Below are 24,932 nucleotides of genomic sequence, written 5' to 3'. Positions count from 1 at the left end.
TTATTTTGTTGTTCTTAAATTGATAAGGAGAGTGTACAACCTGGTCATCAATCTTCATTAAACCTAAACAAAAAGCCAAAACTTTAGTGGAGGAAATATATTTAGGACCACAAAAGGTACTTTTTCTGATAAATAAAAGCTGTAAGGACATGAATCAGCACCTACTTTATTTATCCCTGAAAAAATGAAGCAGAAAGAATTATGTGCGCAACTTAATTTTTTTCTCCTTACTAGACTTGGCAGCTTGTCTTAATGTGCTATCATATAACTATGTTTGATTCTCATTTGCATTATTAATCTGGTATCTTCCTAATGAGATACAAGTATTTGTATAAATTTAACAGGGAGATGATTTGTGTGTGTGTGTGTGTGTGTGTGTGTGCGCGTGCGTGCGCGCACGTGCGTGCACATTTTGACTCTTAACCAACCAAAATTTTCCACTGCGCTTTATTCCTGCTGGCCATTATTCAAACATTATAAAAATATACTCTGTACTCTCAAAATATAAACAGTTTTATTGTGGAATAATATAAAGTGGTATACAGTTGGGGTTTTGTATTATTGTAAGAAATGGATCTCACCAAGGAATAATTGCCTTTGGAGAGTTTTTAAAAGGGCAGATGGAGGCTGTATCTGGTTTTAATATTTTCTATTGTTTATGTGTGTATATATTTTTACACATATTTATATTTTTTCTGGACTATATAAGTGCAATGTCTCCTTGGGATGATTTCTTTCATGATTACAATACAGAGTGCAATTTAATGATTGGGTGTTAATGCTTCCTCCTCTTATACCATTTTTCCCTGAAAATAAGACCTAGCAGGACCATCAGCTCTAATGCATCTTTTGAAGCAAACATTAATATAAGACCCGGTCTTACATTATGTTATATCTTATAATATTATGTAAGACCAGGACTTATAATATATTAAAATAAGACTGGGTCTTATATTAATGTTTGCTCCAAAAGACACATTAGAGCTGATGGTTCGGCTAGGTCTTATTTTCGGGGAAACACAGTTAGTAGAATTTTTCAATTTGTAGGATATGTCCATACACCATTTGATTAAAACTGCTCTGTTGCAAGATTTTGCCTCCTATGTTGACATAGCTCTGTTTTTGCTTGGTATGAGAGTTTCTGCTGAGATATATATCCAGTTATTAACTGCAAGGATTATGGCAACTGTTAAATATTCAACAAAATCTTAAAAAGGTCCTTCTACATTATTCCAAGTGTTATATGACATGGTCTGCAAATGAAGTGCTCAATATTTCAGTTGAGTAACTCAGAATGTGTTAATTCTGTATGTTCACAGATGGACAGATGCCAGCATATCCCTTTGGGTTTACTGTAATGATTGCTCAGTCAATATGATGAATGTAAACACGTCTGTTAAAGTAGCATGAAAATTACTTCATTTTCTCTTCCAGTTTCTAGATATTTGGTTCTCCAAGCATTCATTATAAAATACAGTGTTTTTAAAACTCTGAGTTTGACATTAAAATGCTGTTCCAGAACCAACCCTTGGTAAGGAGTCCTGCTTCATGTAAAATAGAATTTTAAAAGAATTTGAATAATAACTAAAGGAACCTATAGTAAGTTAAAGGTAGAAAACCTGAACTGATATTTTCACCTTCAGTGAAACAAATGGAGTTCACATTCGTTCCTCAGGGGGAAAAAATTGTAAAATAATATTTATGCAAATTTGTTAACCAACTATTTGTCTGTTGTTTGCACAACTTAATGCAAGTACATATTAAACACCTCAGACTATAAGCAGTCCTTTGGCTGTACTGTAAATTTCTAGTAATGAAATACTGACAGAGGAAATATATTAGCAGATTTGGTACCCGTCAAACTTATGAAATAAATTTAGAAACAGCCTATATTAGGCATAGCAAACCTTTCTGGAAAGTCTCTTAATATTCCTTAATATTAAGGAATTCCTTAATATTCCTTAAGGAATAATTAGTATAATTAATATATATGGATATATAAAACAAAGAAAAGGATATGACCTCTACATATGAAAAGCTAGTTTAAATGTCATTCCAGCATGACATTTAAAGGTCCCATTTTTCTATATTAGAATTATAATATGTTAATGTTTTCTGAAATTAGAAGGCCATTATATTGCATTTTCATAAAAAATATGAAGAGTTTTGTAAGAATTTGATTTTACACTGTACTGTGTGGTATAATATTTGTGTTGAGACTTAAGTTTAGTTAAGAATTAAGGTTAGCTAAGATTTAAGGTTTATCAGAATTATGTGATGTTTAGTAAAGAAAGTAACAAAAGGTTTGGGATTTAGAGTCTAATAACTATGTGGCATAGACAGGAAGTTGTGGTGTGTCCTCTATGTGTGAGAGGGGCAGAGAAGGACATAAACACACATCTGATTGCTAGAGAGAGTGGTCGAGAGCAGAAGGTAGATTGGTATCAACTATAAAGAGAATTAACTGCTGTAGGAGAGTGGGGGCTATATTCACAGATCTTAATTTTTAGAGTGACAAGTATATTAGGGACCATCTAATGCATTTTGTAGATGAAGGGTTTGAAGTTCAGAAAAGTGAGTGACTTACCTCAATTCACACAGCATGTTTTTGGCAAATTCAGAACAGTAACCCAGGTCTCTTTCTACCATACCACAGTTATAACTGTGGTAATGAGGATTTGAAGAAGTTAAGTGATTGAATCATAATGGTGCATCAACTTGAATTTGATGGTGGTTAAGATCCATTCAAGTGGAATGGAAGTTTGAAAAAAGAATGTCCTGAAATTCCTAGTTAGTAGTAACGAGGACTTGGACCAACACTTTGGCCATGACTTAGAGAATAGGAGGAGGTTTGAGAAATGTGGTGAAGAAGTCGACAGGTATTTTGTGCTTCCACAGTGGTAACCCACCCGTGTATCCCAGTTAATTATGTATAGTTCTTCACTGCTGGCCCTACTGTGTGTGCAGGGGACAAAATCTATCTGTTCCTAGCACTAACCATCATGGCTAAAGCACAGGAGCTTTATATATAAGAGATATATCTTTGTTGAAGGAATAGTCCCAGAAGTTGTCTGTCTGTAGAGATTGGAAAAGACTGAGAACTTTAAGTGGGACTGAATCATCATCATAATAGCACAGCTTGATGGGAAGAAGGGTTGATGAAGACTAAGTCTTCTGAAATGCCATGGTGAAATTGCACGTAAGTTTAAGCGGACAATTGTCATTGCTAGGACACAGAGGAAGTAATAGGTAATATTGAATATATTAATAAATATATATGTGTGTGTATATATATATATATATATATAACATTATATATTTTGTATATATATGTAAACTGGAAAAAACTACCATTTTTATCCATGGGGACAAAGAGAAAAATATTGTAGCTTTGTTTTTTTAAAAAGTAGTAATCACCACAGGTCCATTCAACAATTGGGGCTTGAGCATATGCAAAAATTGTATATAGTATAAATCTAAAAAAAGGAAAAAACGAACTTCCAGTACAAGCATTGCCACACAAACCATTATGGTAATGTGGGGTCATGTTCTGGAACAGATTGGTAGAATGATGTAATTCTCTTTCCACAATTCATTCTTTTAAAGGTAAATATCAGCCTTCAAGTTTTTAGTATATATGGTATATTGTGATGATAGCCTGATATTTTAAAAGAAACTTCAAGTACCACTTTAGCTTCTAGAAATCCAACAGCACCTTATAAAAACAATGGAAGTAACTTTGATGTGCAGTGTTCATTTCTTTGGAAGCACGTGACTTTCAGCTTAAAGCTCCGTGTTATTTGGCTTTTTTCCTCCCTCGACTTGTCTTATTGCTTTGTCTCTGATTGTTTTGCCAGCTCCTCTTTTGTAGTTCTACCTCCTTAATCGATGGAGGTTTCCAGGGATTGGTCCTTGACCAACTTATCATTCTGTCTCCTCTCACAACTTCAGCTATCACTTCTGTGCATTCCACCCAAATCTGCTCTTCCTCTCCCTTAAGTGTCAGGTACCATTTTTATTTTCTTGCTGCACATCTCACCTGTATATTTTTCTGGTGCCTCAAATTAAACATTCCCCAAAACAAACACATCATTTTACCCTTAACCAGATCCCCTTTCTTTCTCAAAATAACACTGCCCTTTTCATGGTTATACAGGTTTGGTGACTCTCCCCAATTCCTTACCCATCACGTCTCTGGAATTTGACCTATATTTTTTCTAGTATCCTCTTTATTGGGAACACATTTCTCTAGCCATTATACCTGATATATTCCTTCAAAGCCTTAAATTTCTCATGGAGTCTTTAGTTGCATATAAAAATAACACCTCCTTCCTTTGGACTCCTGAATGATTTTGTTTTAATGCCTCTTAAACCATTCTTCACATTCTTTCCCATATTACAGTTATTTGTATACTCTCCTATCTCTCTTATTAGATTGAAAATTTGATGGCAAAGCCTTTTCATTTTTTTTTTTTTATTCCCAGAATACAATACGCGCTGAATCTCTGTAGTAAATGCTCAGCATGTTTGTTGAATGAATGAGTGAACGAATGGAATGAATGTCCAATACTGTTACATTCTGGGAATATTGAATGATCAGAGATACTGAGAGAGGCTTACGTTCCTTATCGGAATTGTATGATGGGGATTTTTTTAATATGTTGTTAATTGAAAAATAATACTTTTTTAGGTGTCAAATTGGTTTGCTAATGCAAGACGTCGGCTTAAGAATACTGTTCGACAGCCAGATTTAAGCTGGGCTTTAAGAATAAAGTTGTACAACAAGTACGTTCAAGGAAATGCTGAGCGGCTTAGTGTAAGCAGTGATGATTCATGTTCCGAAGGTTTGTTCATATTTTTATTCTGCTTTCTTGACTTTGCCTCTGTAATAAGAAGTTCACCTCAATTGCTATTTTTAAGGTCAATCCCACAAAACATGATGGTGCCATAACGGTTCTTTTTTATTGCATGAGGTAACTTTGCTTTTACAATACTATAAATGACCAACAGAATTATGGCTGTTTCCTCTTGTTTATAGATTTATTGTGTGTCAGAATAACATTTTCTGTGAAATTCATTAAAATTAAAATACCACAGGGAGAGCTTACATAGATTCCACCTTTCCTATGCCTAAAAATTAACCTTGAATATCTGAGATAATTTTATACACTTTAAATATTTTTTCTTTGCATGCATTTTTAATGATTAAATATAACCGTTGGGTGGCTAGGGAAAAGTATATGCAAATATTACCTAGCGATATTTTTTCCCCTTAGATGGAGAAAACCCTCCAAGAAACCACATGAATGAAGGGGGCTATAATAATCCAGTTCACCATCCTGTGATTAAAAGTGAGAGCTCAGTCATAAAAGCTGGAGTGAGGCCAGAGTCACGGGCCAATGAGGACTACGTGTCACCCCCAAAATACAAGAGCAGCTTGTTGAACCGTTACCTTAACGACTCTTTGAGACATGTCATGGCCACAAATGCTGCCATGATGGGAAAGACAAGGCAAAGAAACCATTCTGGCTCTTTTAGTTCTAATGAATTTGAGGAAGAATTAGTGTCTCCCTCGTCATCAGAAACCGAAGGCAACTTTGTCTATCGCACAGGTAAGTCTGCTTTTTTGTGATACCTTGTTTAAAACCATTAAAACTGCAGCAGAAAGGTTTATTTTGACAGCTATAAAGGCATAATTTTTACTGTTTTGCATCAGACTTTTCACATATCACCCATAATTAAGTTTTAAAGATTTTGTTTTGTTTTTTAATTACCAGATATGCTTGTTAATTGATCATGGGAAATTTTCACTCTTAATAATAATGATAAGAATTTTCATTCTTAATAATAATTTTTAATCTGAATGATAAACATTCTTAGAGGATATATATATTGGCCTTTATGAATAAATTTTAATGGGGGAATGTTCTGGATTCCATTGCCAGCCATGCAAATACTTTGTATCCCATCTTTTCTCTTAAATTCTTTGATTGCCATTAATGGTGGAAAAGGAACACAAATTAGCATGGGTGCCAAGACTTTTGTGATGGAACAGTATAGGACTGGCTTAAATTGCTTTGGAAATTTTACTTTTATTCCTGGAAAGCACAAGTAGGGCTGATAAATAGCATTCAAAATTTTACTTTCATTCCAGAAATAATGGATTGGCTCCTACTGTTATAAAACTTTCAGATGGAGTAGCGAGTTCAGTAAACTTTTCTATCTCGACTTCAGTTCCCAGAGGCCTTGTTCATAAAGAGTGCTTGAGCAAGTTGCTTCAAAACAAAAGATATGAGGGACTGCTTCTGATGTAGATAGAGTCCAGGTCCTGAAAATGCCAACAAATGAGATCTAGAAATGTTAGAGCTGGAGATAACTTCAGAAAGCATCTAGTCCTGCCACATTATGCTACAGATAAGAAAATGCAGACCAAGGACATGAAGCTCATTATTTTTCTCTGATCAGTAATGCAGCTGAGCACAAGAGGTAGGAGGAACGTTAACTACTACTAGACTATTACTGTTATTACAAATACTAATATAACTAGTATTAGACTATTACTGTTATTATGCATACTAATACTATTACTGTTATTATTACAAATACTGCCATCAATTATTGATTAGTTATGGTATGCCAGGCCTTATGCTAAATAGGACACAAGTGTTACTACATTTAGTCCTCAGCATATGAAGGAGCTTTATATGTAACCAACAGAGCCTTATAAAGGAATGTATAAATTTGGTCTGTTTAATATTCCCGGCAGACTATTTAGCCAGAAATCTGATTCTTAAGTGTCTACAAATGTGTTTAAGATATATTATCTCTGAGGAATCAGAAAAAAAAAAAATCTCACTATATTTTTAAAGACTTAAATCAACCTCATTTTTCTGTTTGCATCTCCAATTTCCAATAATGAAAACAACTCCAAAGAGTTCAAAATATAAAAATAGTCTTGTAAATAATAATTGGATCTATGAAGAAGTAAAAGATGCAATAATAGACTATTTAGCTAATAACAAAAAATTTTAAAACTAATGCAAACATTTAACTAATGTGACCGGAGCAGAACTTGGAGGTAATTTAAAGCTTTATGAATGTTAATTTATATACAAAGGAAAATAAATCAACATTGAAAAAAGAATAAAAAAACAAAAAAGAGTAAAATGGAAAGCTGAAAAATAGATAAATAAATAAAGAATTGACTCTTTGAAAGCAGTCAAAGAAATAAGCAAAAATTATCACAAATTAAAGTTAGAAATGCGAAAGGAGATATAGTCGTCACTATATAGGTACTAAACAAAAAATATTGTTAAAATTATGATGAAACACTATTTACAATTGTTGAATTAGTGGTGATTCAACCTGTATGTAAATGCATATATGAAATGAATTGGTATTATCCACACAAGTTGGTATTATCCACACAAATTAAATTATAAACTCATAATAATAAAAGTTTTAAATCACCACTAATTCAGGAAAAATTAAGGTTTTTAGTAAACCTAATTCCCAAAACACAACTTGATAGACTCATTGGATTTATTTCAAACTATGAAAAAATAATTAATTCCCATGCTTTATACATTTTTCTAAAACATATAAAAATATGGGAAGTATATTAGTTTTTAAAAATGTAAATGTGATCCTAACCACAAACCAGATTAAAAGCATAAAACTCAAAAATTTTATATTGATACTGACTATGAAATAACATAAGCAATATTAATAATGTAACGTTAAGTGAAAAATAATTTAAAAGTGTGGTAATCCTGAATACAATTATGATAATACAAATATGTACAGACAGAAACAAGAAACATTTTTGGAACAATGAAAATTAATTTTGATGAAGTGGAATGATGGTCTATTTTTTTTTAGTTTCTTATAAATTTTTGTATGTTGCTCAATAAAAGTAAGGTCATGTCTCTGAAATTTACCCAGTGTAATGAGTCTTCTGAAAATGCATGCTCTTTTCAGAGGTGACAAAATAAAAAAAAAATAAAAAATCAAAGCTGGAATAACATGCCTGTATAGTTGATGCTTTTCAAAGTTAAATATCTTGGCCATTTATTTTTATTAATGCATTCCAATGGACTCCTCATTTGCCAAGTTCTATTTTTAAATAAAACCCTAATTTTTAGTTATGCAAGCAGTGAGAAAGCAGCCTAGACACGTAAACTTCTGGTTTTCCATGCATGTTTATAAACTTTAAAAGAACAGGATACATTTTTTGGTTTTGTGGATGGAGAATTAAGAAAGACTGGTGGTGTAAGACTGGTCTGCTAAATTTAAGATCAAAACAATAAATGGCGATCTTCTATGGGAACTGAGTGTCAACATTTGCTGCAGTTGTAACTGGGTTACCACTCATGCATAAATAGTAGAACAGGGGACTTCAATAAATACTTTCTGAGCAACTGCTATGGTTTTCGCTGGCATACAGACTTACTCTGGATTCCTTCAATTCCTTCTGGTTATATCTTTCTTTCCTCACCTAAATATCTTCTAAGTCTACTATTATTAAACACCACTCCTCGTCCCAGTTCTATCATGGTACAAAGATTTCTTTTAAATTCTTTTTCAAGAACTGACCACCTTTAAATACAATTTATTGGTCTATCTATGCTAAAAAAATAATCCATTTTTTTCATCCATTTCTGTAAAAGAGCTGCTATCTCATGATGCATTTCTTTAAATACATGGAATCAAAAAGCCAAATGAAAGAATTGGTGTGTGGAAGGATAATGTATCATTGAATTTCATTTTCACTTGTTTGTGTTAAGGAGACACCTGGTAGATTATAAAATAATAATCCCAATCGAAGATTATTACTAGATACCATCAAAGTAGATACAAACATGTTTTCATTGATTTTATATAGATATTAAATACTTCACTGTAATCCTCAGTCTCCTGCATCGTGTGGGGGGAAAAAGTGTTCTTTTTTCAGGGGCGTAGTAGGCTCTCATTAAATATGGGTTTAAAACATTTCTGGCAGCATCAATTATAACATTAGCATTGATCATAATTATTAAGGTCATTGTTTCCAAATACAATTAAGTAAAGAATAAAATTTATTCAGTGTCGTCCATTGAATTAAGTCATCTAAATTAAAGTTACAATCGATTTTCATCATGTTAGGTAACAGATGACAATTTTCAGATTTTTGATGGAGTGAATTCCCATCACAAACTGAGCTACAGGCCTCTAGATCCTAAATGGGCCTGCTCTAAGGTATCAGGATAAGGACTCTAGCCATCATATCCACCTCCATCTCTGTTGAATCAGTGCTCATACTCTCCAGATGGTAGCATCCATGAAGGAGCCATCTGCCATCTGTGCCACCTTACAGAGTAAGTCCTCACTGCAGCCTTTCCTAACTTGGATAGAATTTGATTTGCCCAAGCCTATTACATTTCCTTCTTTAGTGAAGGAGAGAGGAAAGGTTTCTAAGAAGTGCACCGATGGGGGAAATCAGGCAAGTCTTGAAATTAAATGTGTGGATTTCCCTTCTCCTATTGCTCAGCTTGAGGACAGGTCCCTATTCTGTTCTTTTCTTTTTGCAGCTCACAAATGATCAACTTTTGAGCCCCATTGCTCTGCCGTCATATAATTTAATTCATAAATTTAACCTGCTCCCACAAGACTGAATATTTAAACTTCATCTTGTTAAACTGTCTAAAATACCTCTTAATCATACAAATCTGGTGTTGCAAAAACATATAGGCAGATGGGACTCTTTTCTCTGTTAGTGTGAATTAATCAGATTAGCTTCCCCTCCACTTGACTGACATGAATATCCATGAAAAAAGAAGAGAAACAAGAAGTCATCTATTTGGTACATGGGATACTGAGTCCATTTGGACTCAGCTGCCACAGTTGGAGCAAAATGAGAGAATGAGGTATTTCGGTTACTGAAGAAAGAGAAACTAGGAAGTAGAAAGAAATTTGGGGAGGATGACAAAGGCTAAACACCATTTCCAAACATTTTTTTCTTGGCTAATGATGACTCACAAAGGAAGAGATGGCCTTTTTTCCCTCTCTTTCTGTACACTCATGTGCTTTCAATTTTTTAAAATTTTTTTTTAATTAAAGTTTATTGGGGTGACAATTGTTAGTAAAATTACATAGATTTCAGGTGCACAATTCTGTATTACATCATCTATGTATCACATTGAGTGTTCACCACCCAGAATCAGTTCTCTTTCCAGCACCATATATTTGATCCCCTTTACCTTCATCTACCACCCCCCTCCCCCCTTACCCTCGGGTAACCACTAAACTGTTGTCTGTGTCTATGAATTTTTGTTTCTTCATTTGTTTGTCTTGTTCTTTTGTTGTTTTCAGTTTTATATACCACGTATCAGTGAAATCCTATGGTTCTTGACTTTTTCTGTCTGACTTATTTCACTCAGCATAATACTCTCAAGATTCATCCATGTTGTCGCAAATGGTACTAGTTCATCTTTTCTTATATTTAAGCTGGTATCACCGGTAGTAAAACCCAGGTATGCTCATGAGCTCAATAAACCATTGAGTTAGCCTTGGATTCAATCTTAATTGATGGCATAGTTTCTTTGGAGAAATACACTCACAGTTCTAAACAAGTGAGTTAACAGGTACTTTTCTGGGATACATTCCATTCACATATGAGGTGCTCCTTCATGCATTCATTCCACATACAAAAATGTTTATTAGAGCCACTGTCCACAGGCCGTCTTTTAGGCTCAGTGGAACTCTGGGCTTCGTGCTAGGTGACTCATCAAAGAAACTATAGTTGAATGAAGCGGAAGAAAGATTTAAAGACACGCCTTGGTAGATCTTTTTGAACAGAGAATAATCACTCCTAATTTATGTTTCATCAATTTTAGGTTATGTATTTGGGGATAGCTTAAAGAAAGCTGCATGGCAGCCAGAGGGGACTTCCTCAAGAGCCAGCTGTTAAGGATAGGGTGTGTTTCTGTGTGCAGCAGACCCTTGAACAACACGGGTTTGAGCTGCGCAGCTCCCCTGATATGCGGGGTTTTTTTCCAATTAATCCTATAAGTATATTTTCTCTTCCTTGTGTTTTTCTTCATAACATTTTCTTTTCTCTAGCTTACTTTATTGTAAGAATACAGTATATAATACATCTAACATACAAGATATGTGTTCCTTGACTGTGTATGTTAGTGGTAAGGCTTCCAGTTAACAGTAAGCTATTAAGAGTTAAGTTTTGGGAGAGACAAAAGTTGTATGTGGATTTTTGTATTGCATGGGCATTGGCACCCCAAACCTCTGCATTATTCAAGGGTCAACTGTATATGCCGGGTTTTTCTTTGGGGTTTTGTTGACCAGTAAGTCTACTTTGGACACTTTTTTCTTTTTTTGTTTCTCGTTTTGTGCTTGTCACTTCCTGGTTTTTTGTGAAAGAATTAAGCTGTGCCATTTTGGATTATTCCAGACATTCTTTTCCTGGCATGCAAAGGACTGTTGATGTACTCCAGCAGAGAATCATAAAACCCTCTATCAGCAGCCCAGTTACTGACATTTAAGAGATACTTGAAAGGTTATCCAATTTCTTGTCTTGTATCTTTACTACAAAAATACCTCACTTTTCAAACACCATCTGTGAATGAGGTATTCCACATAAGTTAAATTTCCAGATAGAAATTTAAGTACCAATTTTTAAAATGTAGGATTTCTGCTCTCCTAAACTTACGGATGTAATATTAAACACAGCATGTGGGCTGTGCATCCACATCCTCTCCCTTCTCTAAACTTCCTCCTCCTGTTGCTTTTTTATGCTCTCCCACCCTTCAAATCAGTAATTTTAGGATTAACCACAATCCTAAACCTACCCCTCACTCCTTTGAATAAAGAATGTCTTTCTGAGAGCCTTTTAAAAAGTGATCTTTTCTAATTATTTCAAAGCAGTCATCTTATAACTGAGACTTATAGAAATTCTGACCTTTGGGTAGGCATGGGGTTACTATAGAATTATAAAAATTGAAGCATTGTTCTAAACGCAGAAGATTCTTAAATATTTATCAGTGATGACAATGGGAAAACACGTTCACATATATTATTTCTGAAATTCAAATGACCTTGATTTTTTGAAAATTACATATTTTTTATGGATTCACTTGCAAAATTTATATGAAATTTATAACTGGTACATTTAATATTAAAAAAAACTGAGAGATTAATGACAAACAAAAACAAAACAAGGGAACAAATATTGGCGCGAGCAGTTTGCTGGCTCCTTCAGGGGTTAGCTTTTCATTCACTTTTCTTTGTTTTGTTATTTGTTATGTGAGAGCCGGAAAAACCTAAATGTAGATGCTGAGACTTACATCCCTATTCAACATTTACAAACAAATCAAAAGTGTATGGCAGCTCAGTTTAGAAAATCTACACATTTTTTAGGGTTGTGTTTGATCCTGACGTTTTTTTGTTCTTTTATGTTGTATTTCCGCTATGTGGTACCTAAGAAAGATATAACACTGATTTCATGTTTGTGTGAATGTAAACAAACTGTTTTCTGAAATGAAGCTATATTCTCTCCTGTTTTGTGCTGATTCTCACTGCCTTGTGTGTATTAAAAGCTCTTTGAGGCACTGCAATGTGTTTTATTCATTTTTATAGTCCCCCTAGCACTTAGTACAGAGTTTTTCACAGATTTGCTCCGTAACTGTTTCTTAAATGAATGAGTTAGTGTTTTAATGATTTAGTCTGTCTGCCTCTTAAGTCATAAAAGACATTTTAATGTACATATGTATATGATGATCTGTGTCTGTGGACATGATAAAAGAAAGAAAATGGTCCTAAATAACTTTAAATGGGTCAAAAAGAAAAGGCAAATACAAAAAAGTTAAAACCAGAGGAAAAAAATTAAACAAAATGAAGCTTAAAATTATGAGACATTTAGGAGATTCAAAATAAAAAGTATTAAGTGAAACGAAACAGATTTTCAAGCAAAAGAGTGACTTTCAAAAAAATGCAAGGGTGATAAATGGAAACAGCTAGTTTAAAGAAAATCCAGCAAAGAATAAAGAGTATAGCAGACAGACAAAAATAAATGGAGCTTTAATAACTTTGATTTCGCTTAAGTAATGATACTTGTTGTCTATCTTTATCTAGCACGTTGCCTTGTAGGTGAGACATAAGAAACAAAGCATAGATTTAGACCCATTAATTTAAACTCTTCTGCTGCATTCACTTTCCGGTTGACACGGCAGCTTTGACTTTTTAAGAATGACTATTTTTAATCATATGATAGAATTGGAGAAAGTTTATGCAGAAAATTTTCATTTTCTCTCCTTCTCATGTGAGAATAAAGAACCCATACGTTTTACATATTTTCCTGTAAAAAACAAGTTTATCAACATGAAATTTTGATTCTGCAGGGGCATTTTCTATATTTCAGCATCACTTTCTACAATTCAATCAATTGTAATTGATTTTCTGATACTCTGTGCATTTCACATTTGCTACAGTGGTCAGTCACATCCTGGTGCAATCTCATAGAAGTGCTTGTTCATGTCACTATATTTAAAACTGTGTCAGTATTTCCATTCAGAGACTTTTCATTCCCTAGGGTTTCTAAATAAGTCATAAAAATTCAAGCCAAACTCAAAGCTGGCATAAAAGGGCCTTTTTCCCCCCTTCTCCTATGTATGAAGAATATAAGTGCCTAACTCCTACTAATTCTAAATTTAGTTAGGTTTGTAAACTCTTTACACACTGTCAAGGCTAAATAACATCTGTTGACACCTCTCCAGTCTGGTGCTGAAAAGGATGTCAAAAAGGTTTGACTGTCTGTGAAAATAACAAGACAGTCTATTTAATGAATATGGAAGTGGTTTCTTTTCTTTCTTTTTTGGTTCATCACAGTTAGTTTTTCCCTTCTGCCTCCCTACTTTGTTTCTAAAATTAAACAGGTATTTTTCTATGTCAAAATTTGTCTTGTTGATGTAACAGAGTTTTTACTCAGGATAAATATGTGTTTACTTCTAGTCCAGAATTTTGGTACTGTTCAATTTGGGAAGTTTGTGTTCTTGTTTTTTGTTAGAAATTATATCATTTATAATTGTGAGGTTTGAGGAAGCAAAAAAATAATAATTTAGTTCACTTTGTCCAATTTCTTTCACAAAATTTGAAATTTTTTTGGTTTTCAATTTAGGCGAAGAATGGCATGTTTAAATAGCAGCTGCATAACAATTCTTTTCTCCCTTTATTCTTTGACAGCTTTGTTATCCAATTTCTCTCATTTTCATTGTACTAAAGAGGGAAATAGTCAAGAGTTTTGTAAATCCAGCAGTAAAGTTTAAGGGATCCTCTACTTTAGTCCCTTAATTTAAAGATTAGGAAGTTGTTTTAGGCTCTTTACTAGGCATCGAAATTTTGGGAGTTTTGGATATGAGTTGCTTGATTTGCTTGTAGATGTAATACTGATCTCCGGTACAGTAAGTATAATTGCTTTGGGCAACTTTAGGTACTTACTTGACTTTTACTTAAAACATACTTAAGTCATTAGTGTTGAGCTTTTGAGAATTTAGGCTAGGTGTGTGTACATTTTTTAAAAGTTTCTGTTTTAACGGCTGCAGTGGAAAGGTCTTCACACACATTGATAAATTACAGGTTGTAATAGGCCTACAGTACCTCGGGATCATCTTTGTATCCTACCGTATCCTAGGGATGTAGGAATGGTTTGCAGAAAATCCCAAACAGTTAATACTCATGGTGTGTGTGTGTGTGTGTGTGTGTGTGTGTGTGTGTGTGGTTGCGTAATAGTAATAAGTAATAGAAATTGAACATAATTGAGTAAACAAAGTAGCTTTTGAAAATAACTACTTTGTGGTATCTTCCCTCTACCTTGTGCACACTGGAGACATTGAGCCATTACCTGAAAGTGGACAGAAAAAATGAGTTATGATGACAACCCAATTAGAAAGTGGTGTTGGGACGATAGATAAGACACAGCTTTAAACAGCATCACTCATCTGCTTCGAACAATTTTGAGTTTTCCCAGTCAGAGGAGCTAGTCCTCAACTATTTGTCATGCGCAGTAGGACATTCTGGTGCAAGATACAATGATGTGTTTCCCTGTCGAATTCATCTTGAGCATTTCCTCAGGTGAGGCACTTCAGTAAATGTACCACGAAAAAACTAAATTGAGGTTTAGACTTTACTGTTTCACAGATTTCTGGAGCACCTGAACAATGGCACTATGGCCAGGATGCTCTCAACTGCATGTTGGGTCTTCTGCAATCACTGGACTGCAGAGAGGATTAAAAACTGCCTGTTGCCCACTGGCTGCAGTGCTGTGGAGCATTTTTGATACAGTGACTAAGGTGGATATCTTTGACAGAAAGAATGTGTTCCCTTTTTGGTACCATTATGCATATACACACGTATAATATATATTGCACAGAGGGTGCCAAAAACTGTATACACATTTTAAGAAAGGACAAAACTATTAAAATTGTAATACTCAATATATGCCAATAACAAAAGATGAACACAAGTCCTGTTTGACTTCTGCAATTACCAGAGGTGCTCAGAGTGGTTACCGTCAGCGTCTAGACACTTCTGATGACGGCGAACTACTGCTTGAGCAACGTTGACCAAAGTGTCCACTTGTATACATTTTTTGGGGCACCCCCAGTATATAGTGCACAAAAGAAATTTTGCCTTTGATCAGGCTTTAAATAAAGAGAATAAATTTTTTTAAGTAGTAATTTTGAGAGGAATACTTTGGCAATTTAAAATGAAAATGAAAAAAAAATGCAAATGGAGCCTTTTAAAAGCGCTGAAAGGTGGTCAGAGACAACTGTTCATCAAGTGTGATTTCCAAGAAACAGTTTGCTCTTTAAGTTTTTACATCACTGCCTGTACATTTAAAATTTAGAACTGATAGTCCCTTCGATGGAGCCAGATTCAGGTTACGGTGGACAAAGCTCTCAGTATGGCAGAGACATTTCAAGTAAGAATGCCCTGTTCTGCCAAGACTGTCATTACGACACTAAAATGTACCCTTTTGCTAAGGGCCAAAATTCAGTCTCTCCTTCCAGTTTCTACACTAATTTAGACAACAGATGCAGAAAAGGCCAAGTGGTATTCAGGATCATTTGTCACATGGCTTCAGGGCAAGAGGATGGCTATCTGGCAAGAGCGAGAATTCCTTAAATGTTACTGGGTCTTACATTTCTAAACGCAAAATCCATGGCCAGGAGTTGCTCGGTGCCAAGTGCCTTTGCTGTGATGTCTTTGCCCAACACAAAGCTAGATGGTTTCGGTAATGGGGCTGCTTGAAAATCCACACAGCCTTCACTTGTTTGCAGCTGAGGTTGAGCGCTATTAGTGTTTCGCATTTCCTTTTATTGTTGTCTTGGTTGCATTTCTTATCGCTGTATTGTTTCTCCTTTAATTCTCTTCTGAGCTGCTAAATCTTTGCAGCTGGATCAAAGAGTTTTTTCACAACCTGTCAGTAGTGCACTGGTCTTGTTTTAACTTTTATTGTGTCTCCTGGGTTCCTTTACTTTAGACCTTTGCAGAAATATGGCACCACTTCAGATTTACTCATAACCCACGGGGTTTCCAGTTTATCTAACCTGTGTACTTTTTTTCTTTCAAAAAATTATTTTTATTTTTTTTTCTTAAAATGGACTTTAAAAAGTATAAACATAAATCATCTGGAATAGTAATTCTCAACTATCTTGAAAGGTGTTTGAGGGCTATTTCATGGTTACTATGATTGAAGCAATAAAATTTAGTTTATAGTTACAATAACTTTCCTTTCATTAGGAAAATATAAAAAAGCTCAACTTTATGATTTCATGACATATTAATCCCCACCCCCTAACACACACACTCAGTGAAATGTTATTAGGAAGCTCAAAGAAGAAACATAAAGGCAAATGATCTATGTTCTGTTTGACTTCAGCCTGTCTCTAACGTGCTTTAATTAAAAAGATAGTATAAAGGTCTGGGTAGAGGCTTAGTTGAAGGAATACAAATATAATCTATGTTTTGACTGTAATTTAATTACATTTAATTAAATTTTTGCTGCTTCATCTGTGGTTTGGAAAATGGCCTTGCTGGGCCCAAATTTTCTCTTCAGTCAGCCTCCTCGTCTCACCTGAAAGTGCCCATATGTAGATTAGGCCACAGGAAGTTATAATGTGGAAATAGCAGGAAGCTCTTAGAAATCAGGAGCTCTAGATTCAGCCAGAATTGCTAGCAATTGGGTATGTGTTCTAAGGCAAGTCCCTTTATTAACCAATGGCTCGGTTCCCTTAGCTGTAGAATGAGGGTTTGTGACAAGGTAATCCATAAAGACCTTATCACCTCTGAATAATCTGAGATTCTGTGAAATGCGTAAAGAGAGAAGGAAGCCCACAGTTTACAGAAAGTCATAGTTAAATGCATACCGTATTATCTCTATTAGAAACAGAACTAGGGCTCTGGGCAGCAAGACAAAGAGCATTTCAAAGGAGCATTGGGGAGCATGGCAACAGTTAAGCCCCCTTGGTGGCAGATGAAGTTCCTGGGTTAGGAGACCTAGAAGGGAGAGGGCACCTGGTTCAATCTTCAATAGATTCTTTATGTCTTGTGTCATTTTTAGGGAGACCTTTCCCAAGCTGTTAAAAGCTTGCGTCTACATTTTTTTAAACTACTTTTATTATTTCAGTTGTACATTTATATACTCATAATCGACCTAAAAAATTTGGTGTAAATTGTGTGAGGTAATGATCTGACTTCTATTTTTCCTCCAAATTGATAGCCAGTTATCCCAACACAATTTACTGAGTACTTCCACCTTTCCTTACTGACTTGAAATGCTGCCTTTATTACACACTAACTTCCTTTATATGTGTGTCTACTCCTAGACGCTAATGTATTCTATCAAACTTAAAAAATATTCCTATATCAATAGCACACTGTTTTCATGACTGTAGCTTTATGGTACATTTTGGCATATGGCAGGGTATGTCAACTTTCAGTCTTTAAAAAATATTCTCATCTAGGCTCTTGAATTTAATTTTCCAGTTGAACTTTGGAGTAAGTTTGACAAGTTCTATTTTAAAAATTCCCATGGAAATTAATTTGGGATTGCGTTGAATGTATATATTAATTTGGGGAATACTTTTTGTCCTTATTATATCAAGTCTTCCCACTCAGGAACATAGTATATTTCTCCATTTATTCTGATCATCTTTCATGACACAATGAATTTTTATAGTTTTCTTTACATTGGGTTTACATATCTCTCATTAAGTTAATTACTAGGTATTTTATTTTGTTATGCTTATTGTTTCTATTGTGGATGGCTTCTTGTCTGTTACATTGTATAATAGTTATCACTGATACATAGGAAATCTGTTAGGTTTTGTTTATTTTTCTTATATCTAGTTGAATTGTCAAAGTGTAAGCAAGCATATAACCTCCAAATAGTAACAGTCTTATGTATTTATTCTCCTCCCCTCTCTTTCACTTCTTCTCTCCCTCCAGTTCTTACAATGCAGGTTTTCCAAAACAATGTTGAGTAATAGAAATGATGGCAGGCATTAAAGGGAATTTTTCTTATATTTAACTATTAAGTATAATGTTTGCAGAAGGTTTCTGGTATAATCACTTTATCAAGCTAAGGGATTCGCCTTCCATTCCTCGATTGTTTAACAAGAGATTCCCCCTACCCACAAACACCCACGTAACTAAAAAGTCCATTGCACTTATCAAATGCTTTTTCCACAATTTTTAAGACCATCATCGAATTGTCCTCTTTTAATCTATTTATATAGAGAAAATTTCCTAGTGTTCAACTGTCCTTGAATTTTTGGGGGAAATTCTATTCTATCATGATATATTATTCATTTAATATATTTCTGGATTCAATTTATTAACATTTTATTTTAGTAATTTTTTATCAAAGTTCTCAAGTGAGATTTGTCTATTATTTTCTTTTTTTCGAATGTTCTCCTTCCACAATCTTGACATTAGTCTTGAAGAATGAATTGGAAACTATTTCATTTTTTTTCTACTCCAGGCAAGTTTAAATGAAGTATGGATTAGCTCTTCCTGATATCATGAAGGTTTGAAAGAATTCACCTGTGAAATAATCTTGGCCTGGGATTTCTTGGTTCTCTACTTTTCCTCTCACATTTTCCATTTTTTCCCCTCTATATTATAAATACTTTCCTTAACTTTATCTTTCCAGATTACTAATTTAGTCCTCAACTTTGCCCCTTCCATTGTAGTTTTGGTATCTTGTTTTTATTTTCCAAAAACATCTTTGTTTTCTTATTGCTCCATTTTTTCATAGCAGCCATGACATCTGTATAGATCAGAAGTTACCTGAATCTACTCTGCACCTCTTAATGGCCTCACTGCCTTTGCTAGGATCCCTCCTTAGACAGGTCCCTAACTTGCTGAAAGAATATTTGTAACAGCTGTGTCGTGGGGTCAGCTGACCCAGAGGCATTCTATAAACTCGGAACCAAAGGCGTGACCTAGCTCTTCTGATGTCTGTCCTTTAACTGTAACCTTTATGATTCCCTTCATGGCCCACTTGTCGTCTGTGAACTACTGAGTTGGCATATCTTATGTGCCCTGTTGGGAGAAGCAGTCACACTGTGCCATGGTCTTGCTGTCCACCTATTTTGAGTTATGGTTCTGTTTGGATTTCCCACCAACTTGGTGCCACATGCATTTCATCTTTCACGAATTTCTCAACTTTTCTGATTTGGTGATGGTACCCTTTATTGCTTTCGCGCATTGCTAGCTATTTATTTGCTTTTAAATTTTCATTCTGTAATTTTAATGGGATTTTGAGAGAGAAATAAATAAAGCTTATTCAGTGCATCATCTTAAAGGAACTCTGTAATATAGACTTTTAGTAAATGATTTTATTATAAAATTTTTCCCTTTTTTTCCGATAGTTATTGGTGGGAATTTGCACACATTCAGAATTATAAACAGATTCTGAATAGCAGAATAATACATTTAGAGTAATTATGTACAGAATGGAACATGGGAACTCCTGGAAAATTCCTAATAGGTTTCCTCTACATAAACATGACACGTTATGAACTACAGTGATTGATATGAAAAGCTAAATATAATTTAAATAAAAATGCCTTTAATTAATATAATATAATATAGTAATTAGTGGCAGTTGACAGTTGTGTACCTAATAAATACTACACTTTAGAAATGTGGTTGGAATCCAAATTAATACTATTTTACTCTGTAGTTAAGCATGTGGCAGGGCATGCTAGAAGTAACATTTCTTCTTCTTCCTTCCAGTGGAAAACTTAAGTTCTTAGTTTGAGTCAATAGCGTTAGGAATTTTTAAGTAAAAACAAGGAGTTAAGCATTCCATTTCTTTTTGCCAATCTTTCCTTCAAGCAAAATTATCAATTAATGGAGCATTAAATAATCATATGCTTCATTTTTTATTACCCTTCCATACTTAGATTACTTTAATAATTTTTAGCTACTGCTACAAATATACTTAATTGAAGTTATACATCAAAATAAAATATATCGTGGGAGTGAAAGGGTTATCATGTTTCAAAACGTTAATAAAGTACACATTAAAATTGCATATTCAATTTATTTCAAAAATATCAAAGTATCTTGGCTTTCTCCTAATTAACTAATCTTTCTCTTTTTTCTCTTCTTTCTCCCTCTCTGCTTCTTTTTTTACTTTTTTTCCTTCCTTCCTCCCTCCCTCCCCTCCCTCTTTTCCTGCCTTCTTCCCTGCCTCTCTCCCTCTCTCTTTTTCTCTCTCTTTTCGTTTTTAAACAATAAAGTGCATTGTCTTTGTTCAGGGCTCTGCTGTCCAGATTCTTCTTTGGTTTGTTTGATGGCAGCTGAGCTAACTGAATATTTTGCTGTATTTCTGTGTCTCTGGAAGTGGTGGACTGACCACAGAGTACTTTTCTATGAGTTTTCTTTCTTCCCTCAGGGATATACTTGATTGTCCAGCTGTCAACATGTGGAAATTGTGCTGTTTCTACAGTAATGAATTTAAAATGGGCCACTATTCCCAATACCTTTCCTAGATATTGCACCCCTTTTATTGCATCTAACATTTCCAGAGCCTTTGGCTTACAGTGACTTCATTGTCATCGTATTAGGCAGTACCTGTTCTCCTGGGTGGGTCTTTCCCTCGATTATATAGCTAATGCTTTGGTACACTTTTGAGTTACTAAAATCATCCTGATGAGGTCAAGAGCTTTTCATAGTATCACAAGTTGATCTCGCCGTTGGGCAGACCGCTGAACAGCAGATATCCAGACCTAATTCTTAGCCAATCATTGCTGCATATTTCTTCACAAGGCTGTTTCTGGACTATACGGATTTGAAAGGTTTTTTTCCTGAAGATCTTGTACACCCTCGTTGGACATGCTAATAAGCAACAGCATATCCAAGCACTTATTTTAAGCAAATATTAAGTGAAGCCCCTGAAACTTAGGAGGACAAGAGAAGTGCCAGAAGGCGAGCTTGAAATCATGGCACGTATGTTGCCAGGAATGGACAGTTTGGATGCCACAGTCAGGAATGGAGTGTGTTGTTTTCTAATTAATTAACCATGACAGATTCAAAACTGATGACTGGTTATAAATCAAAGGATAGTTTTTATGCCTGTGTGTTGGTTTTCTATGGGTACACAACAAATTACCACAAATTTAGCAACTTTAAACAACACCATTTACTATCTCAGGTCAGAAGGCTGGCATAGCATGACTGGTTTCTCTGCTCAGAGTCTCACTAGGCTGACATCAAGGTGTCAGTCACACTGGGTTCTTACTGGGTGGCCCTGGGAAAGAACCCACTCACAGGCTTACTTAGGCTGGTGGCATAATTCATTTCCATGTGGTTGCAGGACCGAGGTCTCCATTTTCTTGCCTCTCAGCTTCTGGAGGCTGCCCCATTCCTTTTCTCTGGTCCCCTGCATTTTTAAACTAGCACCATCACATTGAGTCCTTCTCACACTTAAATCTCTCTGCCTTCTCCCTGAGCCCCCAGCCAGGAGAAAGCTTAGCATTTAAGGATTCATGTGATTACATTTGGCCTACCCAGGCAATCCAGGATAATCTCCCTAGGTTAAAGGCCACTGATTGGTAATCTTAATTACATCTGCAAAGTCACTTTTAACATGTAATGTAACATTCACAGATGTGACACTAGGGGTAAAAGCCATGGGGCCAAAATTCTCCCTATCCCACCAGACATCACTTAGGGGAATTTTTAGATGAATTTTGGCCTGTTCAACCTCAAATGTTTAAAGAATAAGTATCATCATTTGTGTGATATTTTAATTATAAAGTGTAAAAATTATACTGCTTTAAATGCTTTTGATATGGGTAATCTATTAACTGAGTAATCAAACCTTATCCAAATATATCAGTTGATATTTACATAATTATTTACATAATTAACAAAAAAAACAACAACTCCATATATACATATTCTATTTGTACATTTGGTTAATCTTACTTTCCTTAAGCTACATACGTTTTATCACATTATGAGGCAGGAATCTTAACATGCAGGCCAGCATCAGGCAATGTATTTCTAAGGTAGATGTCTAGAAGGTTCCCAGTGGTTTGATGGAGGTTTACCACACATACTAACAACAGCTGCCTTTCACTGAGCACTCAGTATGTGCCTGGTGTTGTGCTTTACTTGCGTGTATTATTTTATTGAGTCCCCATAATAACTCTGTGGTGTATGTATTACTATCCTTGTTTTGAGAATGCGAGAACAAACTTCAGTAGCAGAATTTGCCCACATAAGCTGTGATGTTGCAGAAACATTCAAACTCAGATTCATTTGACTCTAAAACCTTGTTCGTGGCCACTATCTTTTACTTTTTATCAAACATGGGGAAATTCACATCGATGGTAGTTTACCTTTGAGAGATCATCCTTCCATCTCCTTTTCTAAGTCTTCTGCCTGCCGCCTTCTTTTTACCTCCCTTCAAAGGCACCTACCATGTTTCCCCAAAAATAAGACCTACGCCGAAAATAAGCCCCAGTTAAGATCATCAGCCAGATGGATGCATTTAATTTGCTGGGCAACTAAGAGAAAATAAAGAGCAGCACATGTTTTCAAATCACTAACACGGGGGTGGGGGGGGCAAAGTGGAAGTGGTTTGTAATACTTTGTGATAATTACTTAAAAGCAGTAATTTTCTTAGAAAAGTGAGATGCAAACTGGGTACAAGTGATTATGTAATTAGTACACATTTTTTTGTATACATATTTTTTGATCCCGAAAATAAGCCCCAGTTAAGATCGTCAGCCAGACCGATGCATTTAGTACGTTATGACGATGTAGATTGTTGTACATGAAAAACTAAGACATCCCCTGAAAATACGCCCTAATGCGTCTTTTGGGGCAAAAATTAATATAAGACCCGGTCTTATTTTCAGGGAAATACGGTATATCCTTGCCTTACACTGTGTTAGTCCCCAGCCATCCCAATAGGTACTCTCTCTGTCCTTCAATCCTCCAGAGCATTATAATGGTTAGCCATGTCTCAGTCAAAAACTGCAGGCCTTTGTCTCGGGACAGCTGACACCTGTGATGCGATAAAAAAAAAGCATGGTCAAAATACTTTACGCTAGAGCGTAATAATGACAATAATAGCTAGTAGCCATTTGAGCACTTATCAAGTACCAGGTACTGTGCTAAGCACTTGACTTGCGTTTTCTTACTCAATCCTCATAATAACCCCATAAAGTCAGTACCATGATTGTCCCCATTTCCCACAGAGTATTTTGAAAACAGAACTGGTCAATCTCTCTGTGACTGAATGTGCGAGAAGGTTGAAGGGAGCCTCCTTGGCTCCTCTGGGCCATGGTAATCCTTTCCTCATTCCAGGAGATTAGGATCAGCCCTGTGGCTCCTTCATCTTTGATTACAGCCTTCTGTCCAGAATGTACTTCCTCGCCTCCTTCATCTTACTGCAGATCCTGTCTTTCTGAGTCCCAACGAGGCTGGCAATGATGCCATTAGCACAGAACCTTTTCTATAGGACAGGCAATGGCATTCCGGCCTCAGACTTCCAGGAGGGAGCATGGAGCATATCTGTAGAAGGAGAGGAATCAAGGGACATAACAGTGGCCAGCGTGAGATGAGTATCTGCCTAAAGCAATCCTCCTGAGAGCTGTGGAGTCCAAAAGTGTGGTAAAGGTAGATAAAGCAATTGCACCGAACAAGGGTGGCGGGGCCCTTAGCAGGGAGAAGCAGATGAGTGGAGAAAACAAGCAGGATCACAGTCAGATTCCTTCCTGTAGCTTCCTGAGTGGCCCCAGAATGCTGAGGACAGGAGAGGAGGTGGCACTTGTTTGGAGCCCAGGGTCTAGGCTTTCACTTATTGCCCCTGTGGTGCATTTGACTTAAGACTTCTGTTTAGGGCCACTCTATATAAATCCACAGAAAATAAAATGGTGCCTTGGATTTCAGAACAGATACATTCCAGAAACTTTACATTTAAGTTGAACCACATATTAAGGACAGTGCAGACGCTTGGTATTTTAATCTTGCAGTGAATTATTTTGTTGTATGAACAATGTAACTGAACTTCTGTGTTTCATAAGTTTAGATTCTAAGATACTGGGTTTTTCTTAAACAACAATATCAACTGCCTTTTTTTAAGTCCGTCGTTGTGTTGACAGTAATGCCTATTAAAATATTGCATCCTGGTCATAAAATGTAACTGAACTCACTGGAAAATATAATACTGAGTGGATGAACTGTGACTATAATAGTTTTAAAACCACAAAAATGTTGTCTTTATGTGTGAGTGTGTGCTCTCAGTTTTTGATCTTCCTATATTAATGAAGATTGTTACTTCAGGAGAAGAATTAAATTTTTTTAAAATTTCAAATGCTTTCCCCAAAAGTGGGACTTAATAGCGTTCCTTAAACACA

General features: G+C 35.3%; 1 protein-coding gene across 9 annotated transcripts in view; it reads left to right on the top strand.

Moving 5' to 3' along the window:
- MKX (mohawk homeobox) overlaps window positions 1–24,932 on the top strand; it is a 61,255-nt gene that overhangs the window by 7,983 nt on the left and 28,340 nt on the right. For all 9 annotated transcript variants that reach the window (XM_033105278.1, XM_033105284.1, XM_033105281.1 and 6 more), the window contains 2 exons: window positions 4,691–4,844; window positions 5,277–5,612. In XM_033105278.1, coding sequence (XP_032961169.1) covers window positions 4,691–4,844; window positions 5,277–5,612 — 490 coding nt within the window. The remainder of the gene's footprint in view (window positions 1–4,690; window positions 4,845–5,276; window positions 5,613–24,932) is intronic.

This window comes from Rhinolophus ferrumequinum, chromosome 5, assembly GCF_004115265.2.
Source record: "Rhinolophus ferrumequinum isolate MPI-CBG mRhiFer1 chromosome 5, mRhiFer1_v1.p, whole genome shotgun sequence".
Classification (NCBI taxonomy): domain Eukaryota; kingdom Metazoa; phylum Chordata; class Mammalia; order Chiroptera; family Rhinolophidae; genus Rhinolophus; species Rhinolophus ferrumequinum.
The sequence above is the reverse complement of the archived record's forward strand: the minus strand, read 5'-3'. Positions and strand labels throughout refer to the sequence as shown.